At 56.7% G+C, this 20638-nt stretch overlaps 5 protein-coding genes across 5 annotated transcripts; 3 read left to right on the top strand and 2 right to left on the bottom strand.

Moving 5' to 3' along the window:
• Positions 1-1056: 1056 nt before the first annotated feature.
• VTJ04DRAFT_2577 (uncharacterized protein) lies at positions 1057-2499 on the bottom strand (the record flags this gene model as incomplete). Its single annotated transcript, XM_069360381.1, has 1 exon — positions 1057-2499. The coding sequence occupies one exon, from the start codon at positions 2497-2499 to the stop codon at positions 1057-1059; it is 1443 nt and encodes a 480-aa protein (XP_069221098.1).
• Positions 2500-3172: 673 nt separating this feature from the next.
• On the top strand, positions 3173-5035 carry VTJ04DRAFT_2576 (uncharacterized protein; the record flags this gene model as incomplete). The annotated part of the gene is made up of 3 exons (XM_069360380.1): positions 3173-3750; positions 3813-4851; positions 4913-5035. The coding sequence occupies 3 exons, from the start codon at positions 3173-3175 to the stop codon at positions 5033-5035; spliced, it is 1740 nt and encodes a 579-aa protein (XP_069221097.1).
• Positions 5036-5698: 663 nt separating this feature from the next.
• VTJ04DRAFT_2575 (uncharacterized protein) lies at positions 5699-7106 on the top strand (the record flags this gene model as incomplete). Its single annotated transcript, XM_069360379.1, has 6 exons — positions 5699-5867; positions 5963-6010; positions 6112-6446; positions 6535-6614; positions 6696-6812; positions 6926-7106. 6 exons carry the CDS (start codon positions 5699-5701, stop codon positions 7104-7106), a joined length of 930 nt encoding a protein of 309 aa, XP_069221096.1.
• A 5264-nt stretch (positions 7107-12370) lies between these two features.
• Positions 12371-14530, top strand: VTJ04DRAFT_2574 (uncharacterized protein; the record flags this gene model as incomplete). Its single annotated transcript, XM_069360378.1, has 3 exons — positions 12371-12479; positions 12533-12726; positions 12776-14530. The coding sequence occupies 3 exons, from the start codon at positions 12371-12373 to the stop codon at positions 14528-14530; spliced, it is 2058 nt and encodes a 685-aa protein (XP_069221095.1).
• A 665-nt stretch (positions 14531-15195) lies between these two features.
• Positions 15196-20584, bottom strand: VTJ04DRAFT_2573 (uncharacterized protein; the record flags this gene model as incomplete). The annotated part of the gene is made up of 2 exons (XM_069360377.1): positions 15196-20359; positions 20421-20584. 2 exons carry the CDS (start codon positions 20582-20584, stop codon positions 15196-15198), a joined length of 5328 nt encoding a protein of 1775 aa, XP_069221094.1.
• Positions 20585-20638: the final 54 nt, after the last annotated feature.

Raw genomic sequence — 20638 nt, 5'->3', positions numbered from 1 at the left:
TTGGAGGTTTGTTTACACAGCAGAGAATTTGAGGAGCACGCTTGTTGACGGTGGCGGACAGTGTTTCAGGGATAGACATATCTAGAATTTCCACTACTGCTAGACCATAACTGCTTACACAATATAGATACATGCCTAGGTAGCCAGGCACTTAGGAGATACCTAGGTCCCTACAGCACCCATAAGTACCACAGCTGCAGGTAGGTACCTGAGATTGATGCATTCACATAGCTTGCACAACTCCCTGGGACAACTCAGACCCGGATGTTCGATCCCATCTGCAACTCAATGTCGCCCACAGAGGGAATGGATGCATCCTTCTTTCTTCTTCCGAGATCTACTGTGCCCCTTAGCCGGTGAGTGTCGGAAGATGCACCGCGACAACCTCCTGGATCAATAATGTCTTGAACTAAGCATCGGCACGGCATGGAGAAGCCCTGTGGTTGCCAGATCGGAAACAGGGGTAACCACTGATTCAAGGCATAACGGTGACGACAACCAGAAGATTGGGTTGGTCGGAGAGTCATAGAGCCTGCACCTATTCAGTCGGTCAAGGCAAGTCGGGCCACTCAGACATCTCTTACATCCTATATCGCACCACCCTATCATCCATGAAGTGCACAAAAGTACACCCTTTTCTCTCATCGTTCTGCCGGCCCATTCCTGTCCGGTTTCGGGTCCTTTCTTCATACATACATCCCACTCGTCCATGGTGAGGCAACCACAGAAACATAGAACATGATATGGAGAAGACACAGAAAGAGAGAAGAGATAGAGAGGAAGACCAGCAATGGAGCGAAAAGCAGGGAAAGGGATATCCATCATGAATGGCGATTGGGATACATGCCAATGTGACACATAACCCGCGATGGGATGCTATGACTGTGCGCCCAGTTACACCGGAGGATGGACTCTTTCCTTGACCCGCCTTCTCGTCTATCCAAACATCCGAACCAGAAACTCAATCACACACCTTCTTTCTCTCACCCATCCATCATCCCTATCTCAGCCCCCAATCATCAAGCAGCCAGTCCGCCGAACTTCTCCCCATGCCGCCTACACTCCTCCAACCCAACCCAAGTGCGCATACTCCTTGTTAAACGACCTCCCAATAACCATCCTCCTCACCTCGCTCGTGCCGGCGCCAATCTCGTACAGCTTGGCATCCCTCAAGATGCGCGACGCGGGCATGTCCTCGGTATAGCCCATGCCTCCGAGGATCTGGATTGCGTCGAGGGCACACTCGGTGGCGCGCTCGGCGGCGTAGAGGATGGCGCCGGCGCAGTCGCGCGACAGACTCGAGCCGGCGCCGCTGCCCGGTGCCAGCCCGCCCTCGTCGACGGCGCGCGCCGTCGCGTACGTGTACGACCGCGACGCCTGCAGCTTGGTGTACATATCTGCCAGCTTTCCCTGGACGAGCTGGAAGTGGGCGATGGGCTGGCCGAACTGTTTGCGCTGGTGGGCGTAGGGCAGGGCGACGTCCAGCGCGGCCTGCATCAGGCCCAGCGGGCCGGCCGAGAGGACGAGGCGCTCGAGATCCAGACCTTCCATGAGCACGCGCACGCCGCCGTTGATGGGGCCGAGCACGTTCTCGCGCGGCACGAAGACGTTGTCGAAGACCAGCTCGCCCGTGTTGCTGCCGCGCATGCCCATCTTGTCGAGCTTGCGCAGACAGGCGAAGCCCGGGGAGGATTTGGGCTCGACGATGAAGGCGGTGATGCCCTTGGACCCGGCTTCGGGGTTGGTCTTTGCGTAGACGACAATCACGTCGGCGTCCGGGCCGTTAGTGATCCACATCTTGGAGCCGTGCAGCAGGTAGCCGCCATCGACTTCGGTGGCGTTGCTACGCATCGACACGACGTCGCTGCCAGCGCCCGACTCGGACATGGCGAGCGCACCAACCTTCTCGCCGGCGATGAGCGCGGGGAGGTACTTCTGCTTCTGCTCAGGCGTGCCGTGAAGCTGTAGCTGGTTGACGCACAATTGAGAGTGGGCGGCGTAGCTGAGAGCGATGGCGCCGCTCGCCCGCGACAACTCCTCCATCACCACGCAGTGCGCTTGGTAGCCCATGCCCAATCCGCCGACGTCCTCGTCCGCGGTGATGCCCAGGAGGCCGGCGTCTCCCAGCTTGCGCCACATGTCCGGAGGGAAGTTGTTGCTCTTGTCAGCGGCAGCGGCGACCTCCTCGGTCAGCTCGCGGCGCGTGAACTCTTGGACGCGCTCACGGAGCTCGGCCAGGTCGGCGGGGGTTGGCGGGACAAAGCCCTTGGGGTGCTTGGACGAGGCATGGCGACGTTGTTGGCGGGGAAGGGTTGTTGCTGGTAGTGACGCCGCACCAGACGGAGTGGTGATAGACGGCGAGGTTGCTGCTGCTGTGAATCGTGACCTCGACGTTGTCCTCGGCGGAGCGGCTGCATGTGCAATGCCTCGGACAAAAGGGAGTCTCTTTGGAGCGCTGGCGGCGCGAGACAGGGCTACTCGGGGTATTGTTGTCGACATGTTGGGAGGTGTTTGGCGATGTACGAGGAGCAATGAGAAGAATTGATGGGTTATCTCCCACCTGAACGCTTTTTTTTGGGAGTTCAGCGGCGAGAATGGCGGTGATGAAAGTTGGAGAGTCCAGTGAGATGTGTTTCCCCCTTCCCCCGACTTAGACGTAGGTTGGCTGTGGTTGACCGAGGCCCACTGTTTAAGCCGATGATTCCCTGTTGGCGGGGCGTCTCCCCGCTCCGGGAGCCTCAGGGCTGTCCAGGGCTGTTTCTGCTGTTCATGTGCCCGTTGCCGCAGGGGATGTTCCAGCGGGGACAGGGGAATTTCCGGGGGGAAGCGCAGTGCTGGACCGGGCAGGAGCGGGGAAGCCTCTGACGTCGTTGGGCAGGGGCTGACGGTTGTCGCCGGCTTGCCTCGGCCAACTCGATGCGTGCCGGCAACGGCAATTGGCTTTGGACGAACGGGAAGCTTAATCTCCAGAACAACAAACTCCATTCATCTCATTGTGAACTGTGTAATGTGAGAGACATCAGACGCAACTTGCTTGAAGAGTCGGGTTGATCTGATCCCGACTTCAACAAACCGACTGAACCTCGATAACACCGCCGTCCTCCGTGTCAACATCGACATCCGCTTGACCGACTCTCGACTCAATTGACCCCTCCGCCACTAGACAACCCCAATGCCGCTCTCGACGAGGCCGCGCGAGATGCTGCGGCTTTCGCGGCACTTGGGGCGACCGCAATTGACTTCCCGCTGCCCTCGTTGCTCCGCCTCGTCTGTCCTTCAACGACCTCAACTCCGCGCTGTTGCAACCTTCAATACCCCTCACCACGCCGATGCCGTCTCTGTCATCAAGAGCTCCATCGATACCAGCTCTGATGAGTTCAAAGAGAACGCCCGTCTCATGGGCGAGGCCATGGCCCGCCTCGACGAGCTGACCCGCCGCATCCAACAGGGCGGTCCTCCAAAGGCGAAGGAGAAGCATCTCGCTCGAGGAAAGATGCTGCCCCGCGATCGCGTCACGGCGCTCATCGACCCCGGCACCACATTCTTGGAGCTGTCCCCTTTGGCCGGCCACGAGCTGTACCCGGAGGCCGACGTCCCCGCGGGCGGAATCATCACCGGTGTGGGAGTGGTCGAAGGCGTGCCGTGCATGATTGTCGCCAACGACAGCACCGTCAAGGGCGGCACCTACTATCCCATTACGGTCAAGAAACACCTGCGCGCTCAGGCAGTGGCTCAGGAGAACAAGCTCCCGTGAGTGATGCTGATGCTTCAAGGGAAGGTAGTTTCAGCACATTTGCTCACACACTCGACAGGTGCATCTACCTTGTAGATTCGGGCGGCGCGAACCTACCACACCAAGCAGACGTCTTCCCCGACCGTGACCACTTCGGCCGCATCTTCTACAACCAGGCCCGCATGTCCGCCGAGGGCATTCCTCAGATCGCCGTGGTCATGGGCCCCTGCACTGCTGGCGGTGCCTATGTTCCAGCCATGAGCGACGAGAGCATTATCGTGAAGGACCAAGGCCACATCTTCCTGGCTGGCCCACCACTCGTCAAGGCCGCCACCGGCGAGGTTGTCAGCCCGGAGGAGCTCGGTGGTGGTGCAATGCATTCGTCCGTTTCCGGTGTTACCGATTACCTGGCCGTCGATGACGCCCACGCCATCGTGCTCGCCCGTCGTTGCATCAAGAACTTGAACTGGCCAACAAAAACAACCTCCCAGCCAGCCCCATCTTACGCCGAACCGCTCTACGATCCTGCTGAGCTCATCGGCATCGCCCCTACGAACCTGCGCAAACCTCTCCCAATCCACGAAGTTATCACGCGCATCGTCGACGGCTCCGCCTTCGCCGAGTTCAAGCGCGACTACGGCACCACCCTCGTCACAGGCTTCGCCAGCATCTACGGCCATCGAGTGGGCATTGTCGCCAACAATGGCATTCTTTTCAGCAGCTCAGCCCTCAAGGGCGCCCATTTCATCGAGCTGTGTGCGCAGCGCGGGATCCCGCTGGTCTTCCTCCAGAACATCAGCGGATTTATGGTCGGCCGCGACGCTGAGCGCGAGGGCATTGCCAAGAACGGCGCCAAGCTGGTGACGGCGGTTGCTTGCGCCGATGTGCCCAAGTTCACGGTGGTTGTGGGCGGCAGCTACGGCGCCGGGAACTACGGAATGTGCGGGCGAGCATACAGCCCGCGGTTCTTGTGGATGTGGCCTGCGGCGCGCATTGCGGTCATGGGTGCCGAGCAGCTTGCGAGCGTCATGGAAACAGTGGGACAGAAGGCGGATACTGGGTTGAGGGAGCGGATTGAGAAGGAGAGTGATGCCGTGTTTTCGTCGGCGAGGTTATGGGTGAGTTTATCCCTTTGCCATTGACCCTCCGCAGCCTCTGTTGCTGACTGTTGATTCTCAGGACGATGGCGTCATTCCTCCGGCACATACACGCCAGTACTTGGGACTGGCTCTGAATGCTGCCATGGGTGGCCGGAATGAAGTCCCTCCAGGGAAAACGAAGTTTGGTGTTTTCAGGATGTAAGTGGGTGACATTAACACGTTATGCTGACCTGGCGTGAGTTTGGCGAGGTGTTGAAGCATCGAGGTCATTATCCCTTTGGATACCCAAACCATATAGAGATTTATGAATATGAAGACGAATGATGGAGTTCTCAAGATCTCTGTGCGGACCCTCAACTTGCAATCATGGCGAATGGTGAGCCCAAGATGTACATACATACTAGTCGAAGCAAGCTGCCTCGCTGTATGCATATACCCGCTAGGCACCTTGGCTTGAGTGGTATAGCTAGCTGCCCTCGTGACCTCTGCCAGCGAGGGGTTGATGACTTGTCAACCACAGAGCTGGTACATACATTAGGTACCTCTTATACACACCTTTTCAAGTCATCCAACCTGGAATGTATCATCTTATGTGGCTACTGCCCCTCATTGACTACTATAGCTTAACGTTGAAAAGCCCAACGTACATTTTTGAGCATCTCCCTTCGATCCTTTGACCACCGCCCGTAGAAACCGCCAATTGACGCCCTAAACTCAAGCTCTGGAAGGATTGCCTCCCCGACTCCTTGATTCTTCCCGCCTGCAGAGTGGAACACAACCCCACCGAACACCAGTATTCCAAACAAACACACCCACCCGCCGTTGCGAGCCTTCCCCGACGAGAACCAACCACCACTCTTCAACAATGCCGCCACATCTCACTGATGGCACCGGTCCGACAACCACGCCGGGTTTGACACCCCTGGCAACCCAGACAGCAACGGCCGATACGCCCGCCCTGGCGAGTTTTTCGTTGAAGGACAAGTTGGTGGTGGTGACTGGCGGAGCCAGGGGGTTGGGGTTGGTGATGGGGTGTAGGTTTCTCTTTCCAACTTTCTTGGGGCTATTTCTTCATTTGCAGTATGGGGAGCGTGGTGTGAATGAGAATGGTGCTAACGTCATGACACAGACGGCATCGTCGCCAGCGGTGCGGAGCTCGCGATTGTTGACATCAATGGTGAGTGGGCAACTCTTCATCCATCTTGGTGATTTCCCGAATCCCAAGTTTCCGAAGAAGTAACAACGTAGAATGCTAAACTATATTTCCACCGGAAACAGTCGAAGAAGCCAAAACCCAAGCATGCCTCATGACCGCGCACTTCAAGCAGTCAAGCCCGGACAGCAACAACAACAACAACAACAACAACAACAACAAACCATGCCCCAAGATAACGGCCCACTATGTCGACGTCTCCGACCCAGCTTCAGTCGACGCCTGCCTGGCCGAGGTGCTCGAGGCGCACGGAGGGAAAACCATCAACGGCCTGGTCACGTCCGCGGGGTTCGTTGAGAACTTTGCCGCCGTCGACTACCCGCCCGACAGGATGCGGAAGCTCTGGGGGGTGAATGTGGATGGGACGTATTTGTTTGCTACGGCGGTGGCGAGGCATTTGGTACGTTTCTCTTGTTGTTTTAGCTATTTCTGCCTTTTCCCTGCTTTTTGTTTGGGCTGTTTGCTGATCCGAGTTCCCTTGTCGATAGATGTCTCGCAAGAAAAAGGGGAGTATAGTCCTCATTGGTAGTATGAGCGGTTCCATCGTGAACGTGCCGCAGCAGCAAGCGTATGTTCCACATGAGATGATCTCCTTCTACCTGGCACCGGAGAAACTAACATGGGGAACAAAATATGACTGTAATGTCAGGCCCTACAACGCATCCAAAGCCGCCGTCCGCCAGCTCTGTTCCTCGTTCGCCGTCGAATGGGCCGAGGCCGGGATTCGCGTGAACTGCATCTCCCCGGGATATATGTTAACCGCGCTGTAAGTTTTGTCACCTCATGTTCAGTTTTTACTGCAACCCCCTAGGTATGTATCATACAGGCATCAACTAACCACACCCAAACACTATGTTGATATTTCCGGATGGAAAACAGCACCGAAAACATCCTCACCAACAACCCCGACCTCAAACGTGAATGGACCTCCCGCATTCCCCAGGGCAGGATGGGGGCGCCATCTGATCTTGCTGGTCCGGTCGTGTTTTTGCTATCGGACGCGTCAGGCTATGTCACGGGCGCGGATTTGAGGGTGGATGGAGGGTACACTGTTATTTGACTGAATGGCCGAATACCGACCAGTCCTTACCTCGCTAGGAACGATGGAGAGATATGAAAAGACAGGATTGCTTGGAACTTGAGATCTCCGAGCCATGCGGTTTTGTATTGTGTGGAACTGTATCACATCGTCTTTCTGACTACAGGTTCAGAGGGCTTTGAGGTGTTCCGTTGGCCTCTCTCTATTTCTCTCTGTGTACGCAAGTGTATGGCAGTATTACATTAATAAGACCCGAGGTCGAGCGAGGTGACTACCATCTCGAAGTATATCAGAATGGAGTGGAAACAGATGTCTATCTCTCGAGTTTCAGCTCGTTGAGACAAAATTTACATGCAAGGAGCCGATCCCTTCCCGCAGTAGGTGGGTTAGATGAGGTGCTGCAAGTCGGAAGAATCTCTGGAGGTGTTTGGTTGGGATTCGACTGGATCAACTGCAGTGGAATGTGCTGATATGAAGTTGAGACGTGAAGGATGTGTACATAGGTGAGGAGGAGTTGTATGTCTGGCTGTATTTATGAATGAACTAGTGAGTCTTGCCTTCATCTCTCTCTCTTTACACAATCAGGGAAATACTTACGTTGGCAAGATACTCCATACGTACAGATGGACGGAATTCCCGGGGCTCCCCAACACCACTGGCACAACACCTTTCCCGTTCGTGATGGCTGCATATGGTGGCGTACAGAGAAGGGGGTGAGGCGATGTGACGACAGCATGGGTGTGTGTGGTGGTGCCCTACAAGTCTTTGCATGCTGCATGTCCAACGCAGGCCATTTCGAGTTCACTTGCTGTGGGTGGTGTTGGTGAGTCTTCCATCCCATCATTCGGCGACTCTTCGTATTGATCTCCGATCAATCGTATCGGTTATCTTTGTATCTACCGAGTACTTCCATGTCTGGTCTGCTCCTGTCTCCCGAACTCCCGCCCCTTGTGTTTTCGGGTGATCGGCATCGAGGACAGAACCTTACTAGAAAGGGGGAGACGAGTCGGAAACATGCATGATGAACTGACTCGCTCATTGGCCTCCCTTACATACCCGAAGGGAATCTATCTAACAATGCTTCATAGTAGGGTCTTGGAGGAGGGTACGCTTCCCGGCACCCTTGACCGCAAATCTTGGGCGTGGATGATATGAGGAGGTGGTGCAGCATAGACAGTACTGGTTCAGAAATCACACTCGCTGTCCTGCCGATGGCATAGATATCACTAAGATCTGCCTTACACTAGGTATCACTTGTCACATTCCACATTGAACTCCCTTTGAAAATAGGTATCGAGCCGATATTAATTGCCAGATCAGGAAACAAGGTGTGTGCTCCGGAACCTGGAATTTGGGAGCCGGTTCCACCGCATCACAGCTGCCAGCCAGTCGGTGCTGTCCTATAAACCGCAGCCACCTCCAGCCTCACACAGAGTGGGCTACCAGCATGGTGGTTGGCATGCGCGGAATATCCCAACAAAAACTGAGCAATACTATGACTACGGTAGATAGGAACAGATCACGGAGATCTATATACCTACCCTACTCACCTTTCTTTCGAGATTTCCTTACTCTGATCCACGGTGAAACCTACCACATTGTGGACGAGCTCTGCTAGCGACCCACTTCGCCTCATGGCCATTTTGCCAGAAGGCGGGCCGAACGCTGACTGGACACGCTACAGATTGTTGCGTATGGGTAATCCTTTATGAGTAGTAGTACCTGGCTTCTGGTTGCTCGCTTTCGGTCTTTGAGACATAATAGTCTGGGGAGACTTTCCTGCCCTGCTGGTTGTGATAAGACCTGCCCGACTGACCCAGCTGGGGACGGGCGGTGAAGCCCTTCGAAAGTCCTCGAGTCAAGGTGAAGCTGAGTTGTCCTGTCGGAGATCAAGGTCCGAAAATAGCCTGGATATCAATTACCTGCGTCCGGGGATGATCGAAGACATGCTGGATGGAAGCATTGCCGTATACGACTTCATCACCGCTTCCTTGTTGGGCGCTGTTTTACATAGAATAGAGCCAGGATGCGCCTATTCCCCCAGAGTTGTATATGTCATGAGACCATGAAGCAGGGCAAACTTCACAGTTCAGCCCCTGAGTCTCTGGTGTGTGGCACGGAGACGTTCCGGAGCGGTTCTGTGGTAACTAACTCAAGCTACCATCAAAATGTTGGTGTGGCGGCGCTGGTGCGACTTGGATGGAATCGAGTGGTTCCGTTTTGCATTTCGTAAGTGGTGGTTCGGCGCTGGCTTGGCAAGAGGTCCAGGTATGTCCGCGTCATTTCTAGCCAGGTTGGAGCCAATGGCGGGGAAGTCTTGCGCAGGATGAGCCACAAGACAGGCGCTTCTGTATCGTGAAATACCGCTGTCAAACATTTAGTAGACATATAGTCTAACCTCGTTGACGACCGTGATATTGAAGCGCATTCGGAGGGTTCGCTTGTGCTTTGCTGTGATAAATCGCTTCATTCAGGCGTTGTATGGTGATGAAGGTGAAGGAGCCCTGTGTTTGGGTCCGCCAGCCTCGGGCAGGGACCGAGAAACGCCTGGGGCGGCACTTGACCAGGGGCAGTTGTTGGCGATTGGCGTGACGATCCGGGGGGCTGGCTTCTTCCGGGGAAGCCCTGCCCACACGCTCTGGGTCTCATTTCACCTTCCAACGCGGGGATGCATATCACCATCCACTGGTCGGCTGGGGCGCTGGCTCTGTGCGGTTCGGCACGCTCGTGGTTGATTGGCCGAGAGGGCGTCGCAGGAGCTGGCCACCGATGAGAATATATGGCGTTGTTTTCTCAGCCAGTGTCTCATCACTGCTCGAGCGTAAACTTTTCAACATGCGTGGCCGCAAGACCGAACTAAAGGTTACTGAAGGGAGTAGCACAGCACAGAGTTGGCATCAGAGAAGTGGATGATGAAGGGACCAGCCCCGCCCCGCTGGCCACGCGCCTGGCTGGCCAGCCAGAAATGTCGTCACCAGCCAGCCAAGCTGTGATGCCTCTCCATTTGCTCACATCCTACTTACCAAGCATAGGTCTTCGGTATCGTACTCCTCCTCTGACGTGCTCAGGGAGAAACCTCATCACGGCGTTGAGATTGCGGCAGCTGGTCAGGTCGATCCGCAGCCTAGCCGTTTGCGCGTAAACCCCGTGGCACGGTGCGCGGGCGATCCCAAACCCCGGGCGTGGGGGGCCTGAGTTGCGTCGTTGCACCCGTCCAGTCTGGTGACGGCGAGCGAGGTGTGGGCGGAAAGATAGGATGAACATGAACATGCAGACCGACCCAAACCTGCAGGACGGGAGATCGAGGTCGCGGCTCGAGGGTAGAGCGAGGTCGTATGCGTCGAACCGGGATGGAACAGAACAGGGCAGCTGAGCTTGGAATAAGGCGGGCCGAAAGGTTCCAAGGCGCTGGCGAAGGGCAAGATTCATATCCCGGAGTGGCAGGACACGGCATGCCTGGGAGTCTGGAGGCTGCTAGAGGGGCAGATGGGCTTGGCCATGATGGAGGTTGGTGTCACGTCGAGGCCACGTGCCTCGATCGTCCCTGTCAGGTGACTAGCACCACGGTGTATCAGAGGCCGTTGCTTGCTGTGTATCGGCAGGGCGGGGAGAGGGGCGCCTATCCAGCATCTCGTTGAGCTTGGTCATCGTCCATCCATCCGTCCAACTTGTCCATGGCCCATTGCCTCTCATCCGCTCTTCTCCGCTGCTGACCGGCTCCAGCCCCCCGCCAACGGCCAACGAGCCAACATATCGACGCCACGAAGGGTGCCATGGCCTCCATGATGAGATACGGACCGTGCTGTCGTGCCATTCTCGTCCAAGCGAGGACCGGATTTAGCAAATCCCAGATTCCAAGAAATGGGTTTTGACACACAGATGGTGGTTTTGTTTTCTGGAAAAGGGAGAGAATGCTCCCTCAACCCTTGAACCCTGAAGCCCGCAACGAACCCCACAACCGGCGCCCGGGATCCCCCCTTCCTTCCGAGGACTCTTTGGACAGGTCTTGCCTAGCGGATGGAGATGTCCCTCGGGGAAGGTGCAGCTCCCATCCATGTCTCCATCCACCTCAACCTTGCCCTGGACTGAAACCCGGACTATGGATCGAAGCTTCCCCCATGGCAAATCCCCTTCCCACCGGACCGAGCCCAGCCCTGCCCTGAGGCAGGAGCACAGTCATACTCGGTAGGGTTGTTGTTGAGTTGCACCTTCCAGAGCCAGGCAGCCAGCCCGACCCCAAACTTCCACTTTTCTCGCATTTGTTTCGTCTTATTTTGTCCTGTGTTTGTTTCTCGAACTTTTTTTTGTTTGTTTCCACGCTTGTCTGGCACTCCTCCCTGCCACTCTTTTCCTCCAAAGGCATGGCTGAGCTGCCCCCTGGTGCTTGCTTGGTTCGAGAGTGTGCTGTGTGCTCCAGCTTTCTCTTTCTTTTTTGCCCATCTACCTCGCCAACCAGTCACTTCAGCAGCAGCACGTCAAGCGCCCTCATTCCTTAGCATTCTTGGTGCTGTGCTTCGTCTGCCCTGCGTACCCGCTCGAAACCAAAGGACGCTGACCGTCGATCTCACTGTATTTGACTTCAGCACCCCCAGCAGCGCCGACTTGATCGGGCATCTTGTCCTTGTCCTCCAAGTCTTATTCTTCCTCGGCCTTCCGCCATCCCTCGGCCCTTTCTGGTGCACCAGCTTTCTGCCTGAGAATTTGTTGTCCTTCTCCGAGCCTTAGGGCTGAGGGAACCCAACCACTTTTTCTGGCCCGAAGACGGCGGTGAGCCGATTCCCCACCGGACCCAGCACTCGACCTAGCATTCCTCGCCGCTTCGAAGTTCCGTGTAAGTGTCTTGTTGGGACTGGTTGAAGTTGGAGATTTCTTCTGGCCGGCCTTGGCAGTTCCAAATCAACCAGGTGAGAACGCCTCCACCGCCTATACAGTACCGCGTCTCGTGGATGCGTCTTTCGTGTCCCGGCCTTTTACCGCTCCATTGGTCGAGTAAACCCTGGGCTGCTGCACCGCCTGAGGTGAAGACCGCCTCCCCGGGCTCCAGCTGAGACTGACGGGGTCACTTCTCCAGGAGCTTGGTTTACCCTTGCCCTCTCTCCCGGGGTCCTTACATAGGGCTGGGGATCAGGGCTGGGAGCCGATGTGTTCTGGAGGGTGGAGTCTGGAAACGACTCTGTCCAGATCCTCATGAAACTTCAACACGCCATGCTTGAGACTTTTCCCCATACCGTCGATTTTCTGCCAGTCCCCCACGGTTTGCCAGCCCGGCCTTAGTCATCGTCAAGATGAACGCGGCTATGCCCCTGGGTTTCTTTGAGAACACGCGCGAAGTCTATGCCGAGGTGGCCAGCTATCCGGTGGTTCCTCTAGAGAAGATTAAGCAATATTGGAATGGTAACTTCGCCCTACCCGCCGCTCATTCAAGGTGTCCAGGCTGACGTACCAAGCCTACACAACCACCTTTCGGAGACTCTTTGACCCCAGTGCCTTCCGCCTGGAGAACTTCTGGTGGCATGTCTGGGGCAGCGAGAGGCTGCGTAATCTCAGTGGGCCACAACTTGCGAAACTCTATGAGGAGTTCTCAACCGGCCCGACATTTGTCCCGATACCACCGCCCCCGAATCCGTTCCTACGGGCCAAGGCACGTGAGACTGTGTCTTCAGAATGACTTCTTACTGACCATTTCCTAGAGTACAACGTCACGTCGACAAGAGGCGGATGGAAACAAAGGCGGGGCAGCTCCCAAGCAGCAGGAACCGCAACAAGGTTCTAGTCCTGCAGAAAACAGAAAGAAGCCAACCCCATCCTCATCAAGGCCGCCTCCTCCTCATCCCATTCTGAAGAAATCGCGAGGACCCTCTTCCTCGGGCCCTCGTCCAACAGCACGGTTTGCGTCACTACCAAAAACTGAACCTGAATCGATCAAGGGCAATGAGGATGAATCCAACACCACTTCATCAGTTGCGACAGCCGCCGAGGCGGCAGCAGCAGCGGCAGCGGCAGCGGCAGCAATGCCTCCCCCTCCTCTTCCATCTCGAATCAAAAACAAACAAAGTCTTCCACCAGCGACCGATGCGCCTCTCACCAAATCACCTGAGTCGACGTCAAGGCCAACGCCTCCATCGGAGACTTCATCGGCAACCATGAACCCGCCTCCACCGCCACAACCAAAGGTGGAGAAACCTACAACTACGAGAAAAATCGTAGCAAGCACCGTTGCCTCACGACGACGACCTGTCCTGGTGCGTCGGACGAGTTCTCAGGCAGGCCCGGATCCTAGCAGTCGTGGAGCAGGAGCCGTGACGGCATCGAAACGAAGCTCATCAAAGCGTTCGGCCCCAACCTCTTCTCAGTTGGCCGGGGGACAAGGGTCATCATCGTCACAGACGAGTGACGCTGGTTTAACCATGAAGGCTCTGGCCAAGTCTGGGAAGGCGAGCGTCCAGCAAGCCCCTCCTCAGCCCACTCCACCAAAGCTGGAGCAAGATCAGGGTGCGGCGTCAGCGAAGTCTCCAAGGAAAGAGTCTCAGAAACCTGCTTCTGAGACGACTCCTTCACGCATAACCACCGAGAATAGCAACATTGTGACGAAACCACCAACCGAGCAGCCATCTCAGCCACCCCATCAACAGTCCGCCCTTCCGGATACCGCGCCGAGGGCTCGCCACGCTCATCAACCTACACCCCCTCGATCACAACCCGCACAGACACGAGTGAACAGCGAGCCCGGGGACACTGGACAAAGGTCGGCACCTATGCAGAACACTCCACCGTCTTCTCAGACAAGCCACGCACGAATCAGCAGCAGCCTTGGGCGCACAATGACAAGACCTTTGAGCAATCAGCTCACTGTGAAACCTCCCTTGCCCGTACAGAAGCCCCAAACCGGAGCAGATGCAGACCCTATCACCGCAGCTCCTCTGCTTTTGCAGCCAACCAGCCCACAAAGGAGGTCGACTTGGGATGTGAGAGACAGCATCGCAACGACGGCCCAGAGTCCCCCACCCGTCGCCGGCTTTGTGGCAGATCAGCCCTTTGCCCAGCCCGCTGCCCAGCCCAGTGCCCAGACTTTTGGCCGGCGGGTTCCTTCGATTCTACGCACCCGTTCGAAGCGATCAGATGCGTCACAAGGAGGAAAGGAGGTTGGGGTGGCATTGCTGCCCGCGCAGCCTACGAGCAGCGTTGTCCTGGCCACTACAACCGCCGTTGGCCAAATCGAGTCGGAAACTTCGAAGACAGTCCCTGCCGTGCCTGATGCTCCTGAAGTTCCGGACCAGGCCGGGTTGAATCCGAAAGTAAATTCTTCGGTGTTTCAGCAATTCCGACCGACGCCACGGCACCCTGCACCGCCGATACCGTTTGGGCGCTCCAAGAGCGAGCTGACGCTCTTGTTGGAACGGGGGAAGCCAGACAAGGGAAAATCGCAGAGGAAAGAGGCGCCCTAGCTGGGAAGTGGTGTTGGTGGTTCTAAAAAAAAGGCGAGGTTGTTGAAGTAGGCGCAATGTCTTGAGGAGTCACGGGGTGGTATACCTCAGAGGGTTGGAGAGCATACCTAATATGCGGTCTTGGGACTTGTATGATCATGGAGAACGGGGTTTGCAGTATTCTTAGTCATAACATATGCATAGCGACCGGCGTCTTGGGCGAGTCATTTGATATCCACGTAGTTTCCAGGTTATTAATTGCTTTTTTGCGCACACGAAGCCCCTCGACAGTTGTGACAATTGCTATGCATCTGCAGTGTGTGTTGGGGTAACTGGATGCTTCATGCGCAGGAAGAATTATGAGGTTGGACAAGCAAAATAGCCTTCGACAACTCCTCCAACCACCATAGTCTCATATTATCCTCTATGGCTCGATTGGTCCAGAGGAGGCATACACACATTATACACTAGCTCAGGAGGCAAACAACAGAATAGGTACCTACATGCTTGATAATGAAAATGGCAAGGGCACTCCCACTCCACCCCAGCTCAGGTGAATACGCAAGAACCATAACCAAGTCGTCTTGTCGGATACATTCAGCCATTCAATCATATTACCATGCCATCCAATCATACCCATATCTCATGTCTACCTTACCTAGGTCATGTACTCATCCACCTGACATCTACCCCTCCTCCTCCTCCTCCTCCTTCACACTCTTTCTGCCCAACCCCCTCGCCAACCCGCTTCCCAACCCTAACCCCGAAGCAGCCCTGCTCCACCCACTCCCACTACCACCACCACCTCCTCCTTCTTTTCTTCCACCGCTGCCGACACCACTAGCGTTGCTACCGCCACCACCAAGCCCAATATTAGCAGAATGCCTCCTCACCAACCCCGCGACCGGCCTTCCCTCGGCATCCTTCAACTTCTTGCCCAGACTGAGCTGCGCCATGGACACGGGCTCCTCGCCCCGAGGCGGGGGCTTGACGCCCGCGAGGAGGAGCGAGCTCGTCGCAGCAGAAGCCGATGCTGTTGATGACGACGGGGTCGTGTTTGACGGTCCCGCTCCTCCGCCTCCTCCTGCTGCTGCTCTTGGTGCTGGACTTGCCGGATGATGGGGCCCCGCGGTAGTCAAGGTAGCAGAAGATGTGGAAGAGCTGGTGGGGGATGTGACGGTAAGGGATGGGATCGTGGCGGCACCTCCAGTTCCTCCTCCTCCTCTTGCTACTGTGGCGCTCCCTGTTGCGAGGCTGCTACTACTACTGCTGCTGCTGATGCTGCTGCTTGCAGTGAGGTCATGATAGCCCGCCGATCTCGAACTGGAGTGCAGAGAAGGAGGTGCGGGGTCTTGCGCCAACCTATCCGCCTCTCCGTGGGCGCCGCGCCGGCGGGGATGGCGGAAACTACTCCCGTTGTTGCCGTTGCTGCTGCCGCTGCTGTTGCGGCTTGTGGTCCGGACCAATTCCGCGCCGCCGCCGATGGCAGGTTTCGTGTCTGAGGCTTGCGAGGAGGATGGGGTCGTCTTGCCGCTGCCGCTGCCGCTACCACCGCCGAAGTTGCTGGTGCTGCGCAGGAGGTGAAATCTTGCGCCTTCCGCCGGAGCGGATTTTCGCCTTGACCGTACCGAGGAGGAAACGGACTTTTGGGGACTGGTGCTGCCAGCAGCTTGGAGGTTGGAGCGCTTGTCTGTAGGTGACGAGGAAAGCAACTCCGCACTGGCCGCTGCCGCCGCGCGGATGCGTTCCTTCTCTGCGGCATCGCGCAGCCCGGCCCAGCTGTCGGCGGTGATGGAGCTAGCCTCATCAACGCATAAACATCCATGACCTGCGATGCACTCGGTGGCTCCCATGGCGTGCCAGTCGGCGAGGCAAGCCTCGTGCGCGACACACCCACACGCGAGACACGGAGTGTACAGCCCAACGATGGGCTCCCAGCAGTAGACGCACTGGAGGGTCGTTTGTGGGACAGGGTTGCTGAACACACTTTCGGCAGTGCAGCGGTGGCAGACACCCAGAACACTGTTCAAAACGGGAGCAGGGGCGCTGTGGCCGTCGGGATGATGATTATTGCTCTGTTGTTGGAGGAAGGCGGCCGATGACGGACGAGACCGATGAGATAGACGAAGGTACTGGACTGGCTCTAGCGGGTGTTCCGGGTGGAAGCGACAGTAACCTGTGACATCGAGGCCATGAGTCGAGGAGAGCATCTCCTGGAGGTGCCAGCGGCGGTCGTTAAACGATGAGGTTGGTGAACCGGCTCCAAAAGGCGGATTAGTTTGGAGAATGACATCTGAGAAGTCAAGGCTTGTGGGTGCAATGGGATGAGAAAGCCCGTCCTCTTTGAGCACGTCGAACTTCATGATCTCCAAACGTGACAACGGCTGTCCCCACATCTGCAACATCTCGGCATAAGCGTAGCGGTAACTCGAGTACAGATGGGAGCGGCTGCGGTCGATAAGGGGGGCCGACATCCAGCCGTCATCATCAAACTCGCCTTGGTTTTCAAGCGAGAAAGACACATCGATGGGAACCGAAACCAAGAAGTCGTCCACTGCAGAACCATGGTCATCTGACAACGAAGTGCGGGCCGTGTCTGGAGTGTTAGGGGCCTGGCCAGATCCGCTCGAGCGATGACCAAGCGGGGTGAGACTACTCAGCATGGTCTCAGCAGGGCTGGGCTTCTTTCGGACCGGGTCGGGCGGCGAGCTTGACACGATGCCCGCGAGAGCCCGAGGCAAAGAGGCGGCAATAGCTGCTGTGGCGGCGGCGACCGTAGCGTTGGAACGTTGGAACAGCCTGTTGCTCGGCGATGTCGATAGGCTTTGGGTTGGGCCCGAATCCCGGAGGTGCTCTCGAGCTGCGTTTGGTGGCGTCTCTCCACAAGAATACGAATGTGACTGGGCCTCGGCGGAGCCCGCAATCTCGCCCGAACTTGGGGGATCGGAATACATGGCCGGAGTGTTGGCAGTTCTGGGTGTCGTTATGGCTGAGCTGGGCTGGCTCTTGAGAATGTGAGGCTTGCCCCAAAGAGCTGGGTCGGTTGGGAAGTATTCGAGAGAGAAGGATGGAGCCTTCATGGGCAACGGCGTCTTGGGCTGTGGGAGGTGAGAGGCCGCGAGAGCGGTTCCCTCTTCGATAGAGTAATCTCCAAAAATACACGCCAACATGGCGAGCATTTGGATATCTGCAATTTTCTCAAAATAATCGAAGAGGTCGTTGATCATGTCTCGTGCCAAGGGGTGCAGCCCCCAGCGGACGCGACCGGCAAGATTCGGCGTGGACTTGTTATCGCCTCCCTGAACTCGAGAAGCTGCGTCTCTGGCAATGACAAGCACTGGCTGCCCGCTGTTGTAGAGATCATGGACCTCTAAAGGTATGTCACGACGTAGAAGCAGAGCAGCATACCTCCACACATGGGCCAATTCATGACATCCGTACTTTTCGGCCACTGCTGCGTTGTGGTTGCACACGTCGGCGCCATCACCAAAGACAGCGTACTCTTGGGCGAACTGCTTCTTGGACGGCAGCAGGTCTGCCAAGTTGTGAATGGAAATAATATTCTTCGGTTTCGCCGGCCTTTTACGACTTGTGCCAGTGCCAGTGCCGGTGCCTGCACCGGTGCCCCCTCCACTGGACCGAATCGAGTCGTTGGCGCTCCAGGTCTTCCTGAAGCGTCGCCCCGGTTGGTACCACATGCTGAGCTTGTGCACCGTGGTCGGTTCTGAATCGGTCGATGTAGTCGACTCGCTGTCATCCGACGCCTCCGACGCATCTTCGGTCGCTGACGTCTCATCATGGAGCCGATGCTTAGGCGGCGGAGAGTCGTGAGCGAGGCGTCCGAAGCCGGCAAACGTTGGTTCACCTTTTGGCCGCTCCTTATGGACTTCTGGTTGTGGTAGCACGAACAAGGCCCGTGCCTTTTCTTCTTTGGTTGGGAAGAAACACACAAGGCGGCCGTCGTTGGAGAACCTCGCGCCACAAAACATGGGCAGAGGAGTGACGGCCGGGCGCTGAGCTGAGGCTAGAGTCGCTGACGGGTCGAGCTCAGTACTTGCGCTGAGCTCCTGCGACATGGATGCCGAACCACCGGCCGGTATATCGTTTTCATCTTCGCTAGAGCTTTCGTCGCCAAGACCTGCCATGTCGTCGTCGAGGTCCCGCACATTGTTGAAGAACGACGTGCTCTCTTGCAGGTCCACCTCACCCAGGAGGTAACAGAAAGCGGTGTAAAGGCAGTTCTTCTCGCGCTGAAGGAAGCGACTGGCAAGCTCCTCAAGCTCCGTCTCCAATTTTCGATGCGTCTCGTCCGGCATGAAGGAAGACTTTTCAACGAAGAACCTGGGCGCCTTTCTCTTTGGGTACTTGCGGGGAATGTCGACGCGGACCTTGATAAAGATTGTCTCGCCGTTGACACCCCAGGGACCTTTCAGAGATGCATTCAGAACCAGCGAATCCATGTCGATATTCTCCCACTTCACGTTGGGGAGCTGGGTGCTGATGCGCAGGAATTCGTCTTGAATCGACTCGGGCTGTTCGCCCCAGCCGCTGTCGTAGCCGGGACCAAAGAGTCCCGAGTCTTCCCCGGTGGTTTGACCAGATGCCTCTCCGCTAGCTTTCCTCTTAGACATGGTAACCCCCTTCATCCAGCCAATCTGCAACTGTGTCTTGTCGACGGGCTTGCCGGTGTTGGTCCTGGCTTTCATCGATGTAGTCCGCCAAGTCGGGGCCGATCGGCGAATCGTGGCGTTGATGCCCATGCTCAGAGCACTCTGACGAGGCTGGCCGCTGGTGCCAGGACGACCGCTCATGGTTGGCGTCCGGCGGTCGTGATGAGGGGTATCATCGACGGTGCGGAACGTCTTGTAAATGGCGCCTTTCCTGGTGAGGTTCAGGTTCTTTAGGAGAGGTTTGCCTCGGTAGTGCCCAACCTCCTCCAGGGTTTCGTCGTCAACCTTGTAGAGGCGTAGTTCGTTGTCTTCACCCCACGAGACGAGCTGAAACTCGCGGTTGTCGATACCATCGGACACACCACCGCGGCTTCTCCAAAGGAACTCTTTAGCCTTGTAACTATCATGTCCCGGAAAAACCGTCACTGGCAACACCGACCCGTCGACCGGATCCTCTGGGCCGAGGTGCTGGTTATAGAGATATAGCCTTCCTGGCTCTGTCTGGGGCATGGCCAAGAGCCCATGGCCGAAGGGTGTGTGACGGGCTCGCCACACCGGAAAAGTGGTACGGATGACGCGCTGCGGTGTCTCGCAGTCCTGGCTGTAGTCCCAGAACTTGATGCTCTTGTCAAGCGAGCATGTGACGATACATGTGGCCTTTGTCCGGTTCCAGTCGATGCCATAGATTTTGGAAGTATGGGCGTCGACCGTCTTCAACGGTTCAGCAGTCCGGCGGATATCCCAGATGTGTAACCAACGGTCATGGGCCGAGGCTATGACGTAGGGATCCTGGCGGTTGTACTTGACTTGAGTGGCGCCGGCAAACCAGTCACAGAAGGCGAGAGCTGGCTGTCGCGGACGACGAAGGTCCCAGCAGTAGACATAACCATCCACAGCGCAAGTGGCGAGAGAGTCCGGGTGGTGGGCGGAGAAGTTGATGTCGGTGATGGCGCGGCTGTGACCCTGGAGAGAGTGCTCAATGGCACCAGAAGCTGAGTCCTCCCGCTTGTTCAGGTTCCATACGAGACAGCGGTGGTTGGCGGTGGAGGCAACCCAGTAGTCGCGGGCGGCAAACGGTGACCACTGGACGTCGACGACAAGCCATGGAAGGCCATGGCTGCTTAGTCTCCGTGGAGGGCTCCAGGGGTAATCAAGATCAATAATGGCGAGACCCTCGGGACTGGAGGAGTGTTAGAGAAACTTGGGTCAGCAGGGGGGAGGGAGGGCAGTGTGCCTCTCACGATGCTAGGGCAACATCTCGGCCGGACGGCGAGATGGTGGCAGATCCAACTAAGCCATCGACATGGATCTTGACGTCGTTGTCAAAAGTCTCGCTCTCATAGGCCGACTTTATTGTCTTGGGCTTCCTCGAAGAGTCTGGGAGGCGGTGGAATGAAGGCGACATGGTGAAGACTTGAATCGGAGACCATTATGAGATAGAGGCCACGAGTTTTGCATG

Source organism: Mycothermus thermophilus (genome assembly GCF_041956435.1).
Source record: "Mycothermus thermophilus strain CBS 625.91 unplaced genomic scaffold VTJ04scaffold_2, whole genome shotgun sequence".
NCBI lineage: Eukaryota > Fungi > Ascomycota > Sordariomycetes > Sordariales > Chaetomiaceae > Mycothermus > Mycothermus thermophilus.
Note: the sequence above shows the minus strand (reverse complement) of the source record. Positions and strands in the feature narration are given on the sequence as shown.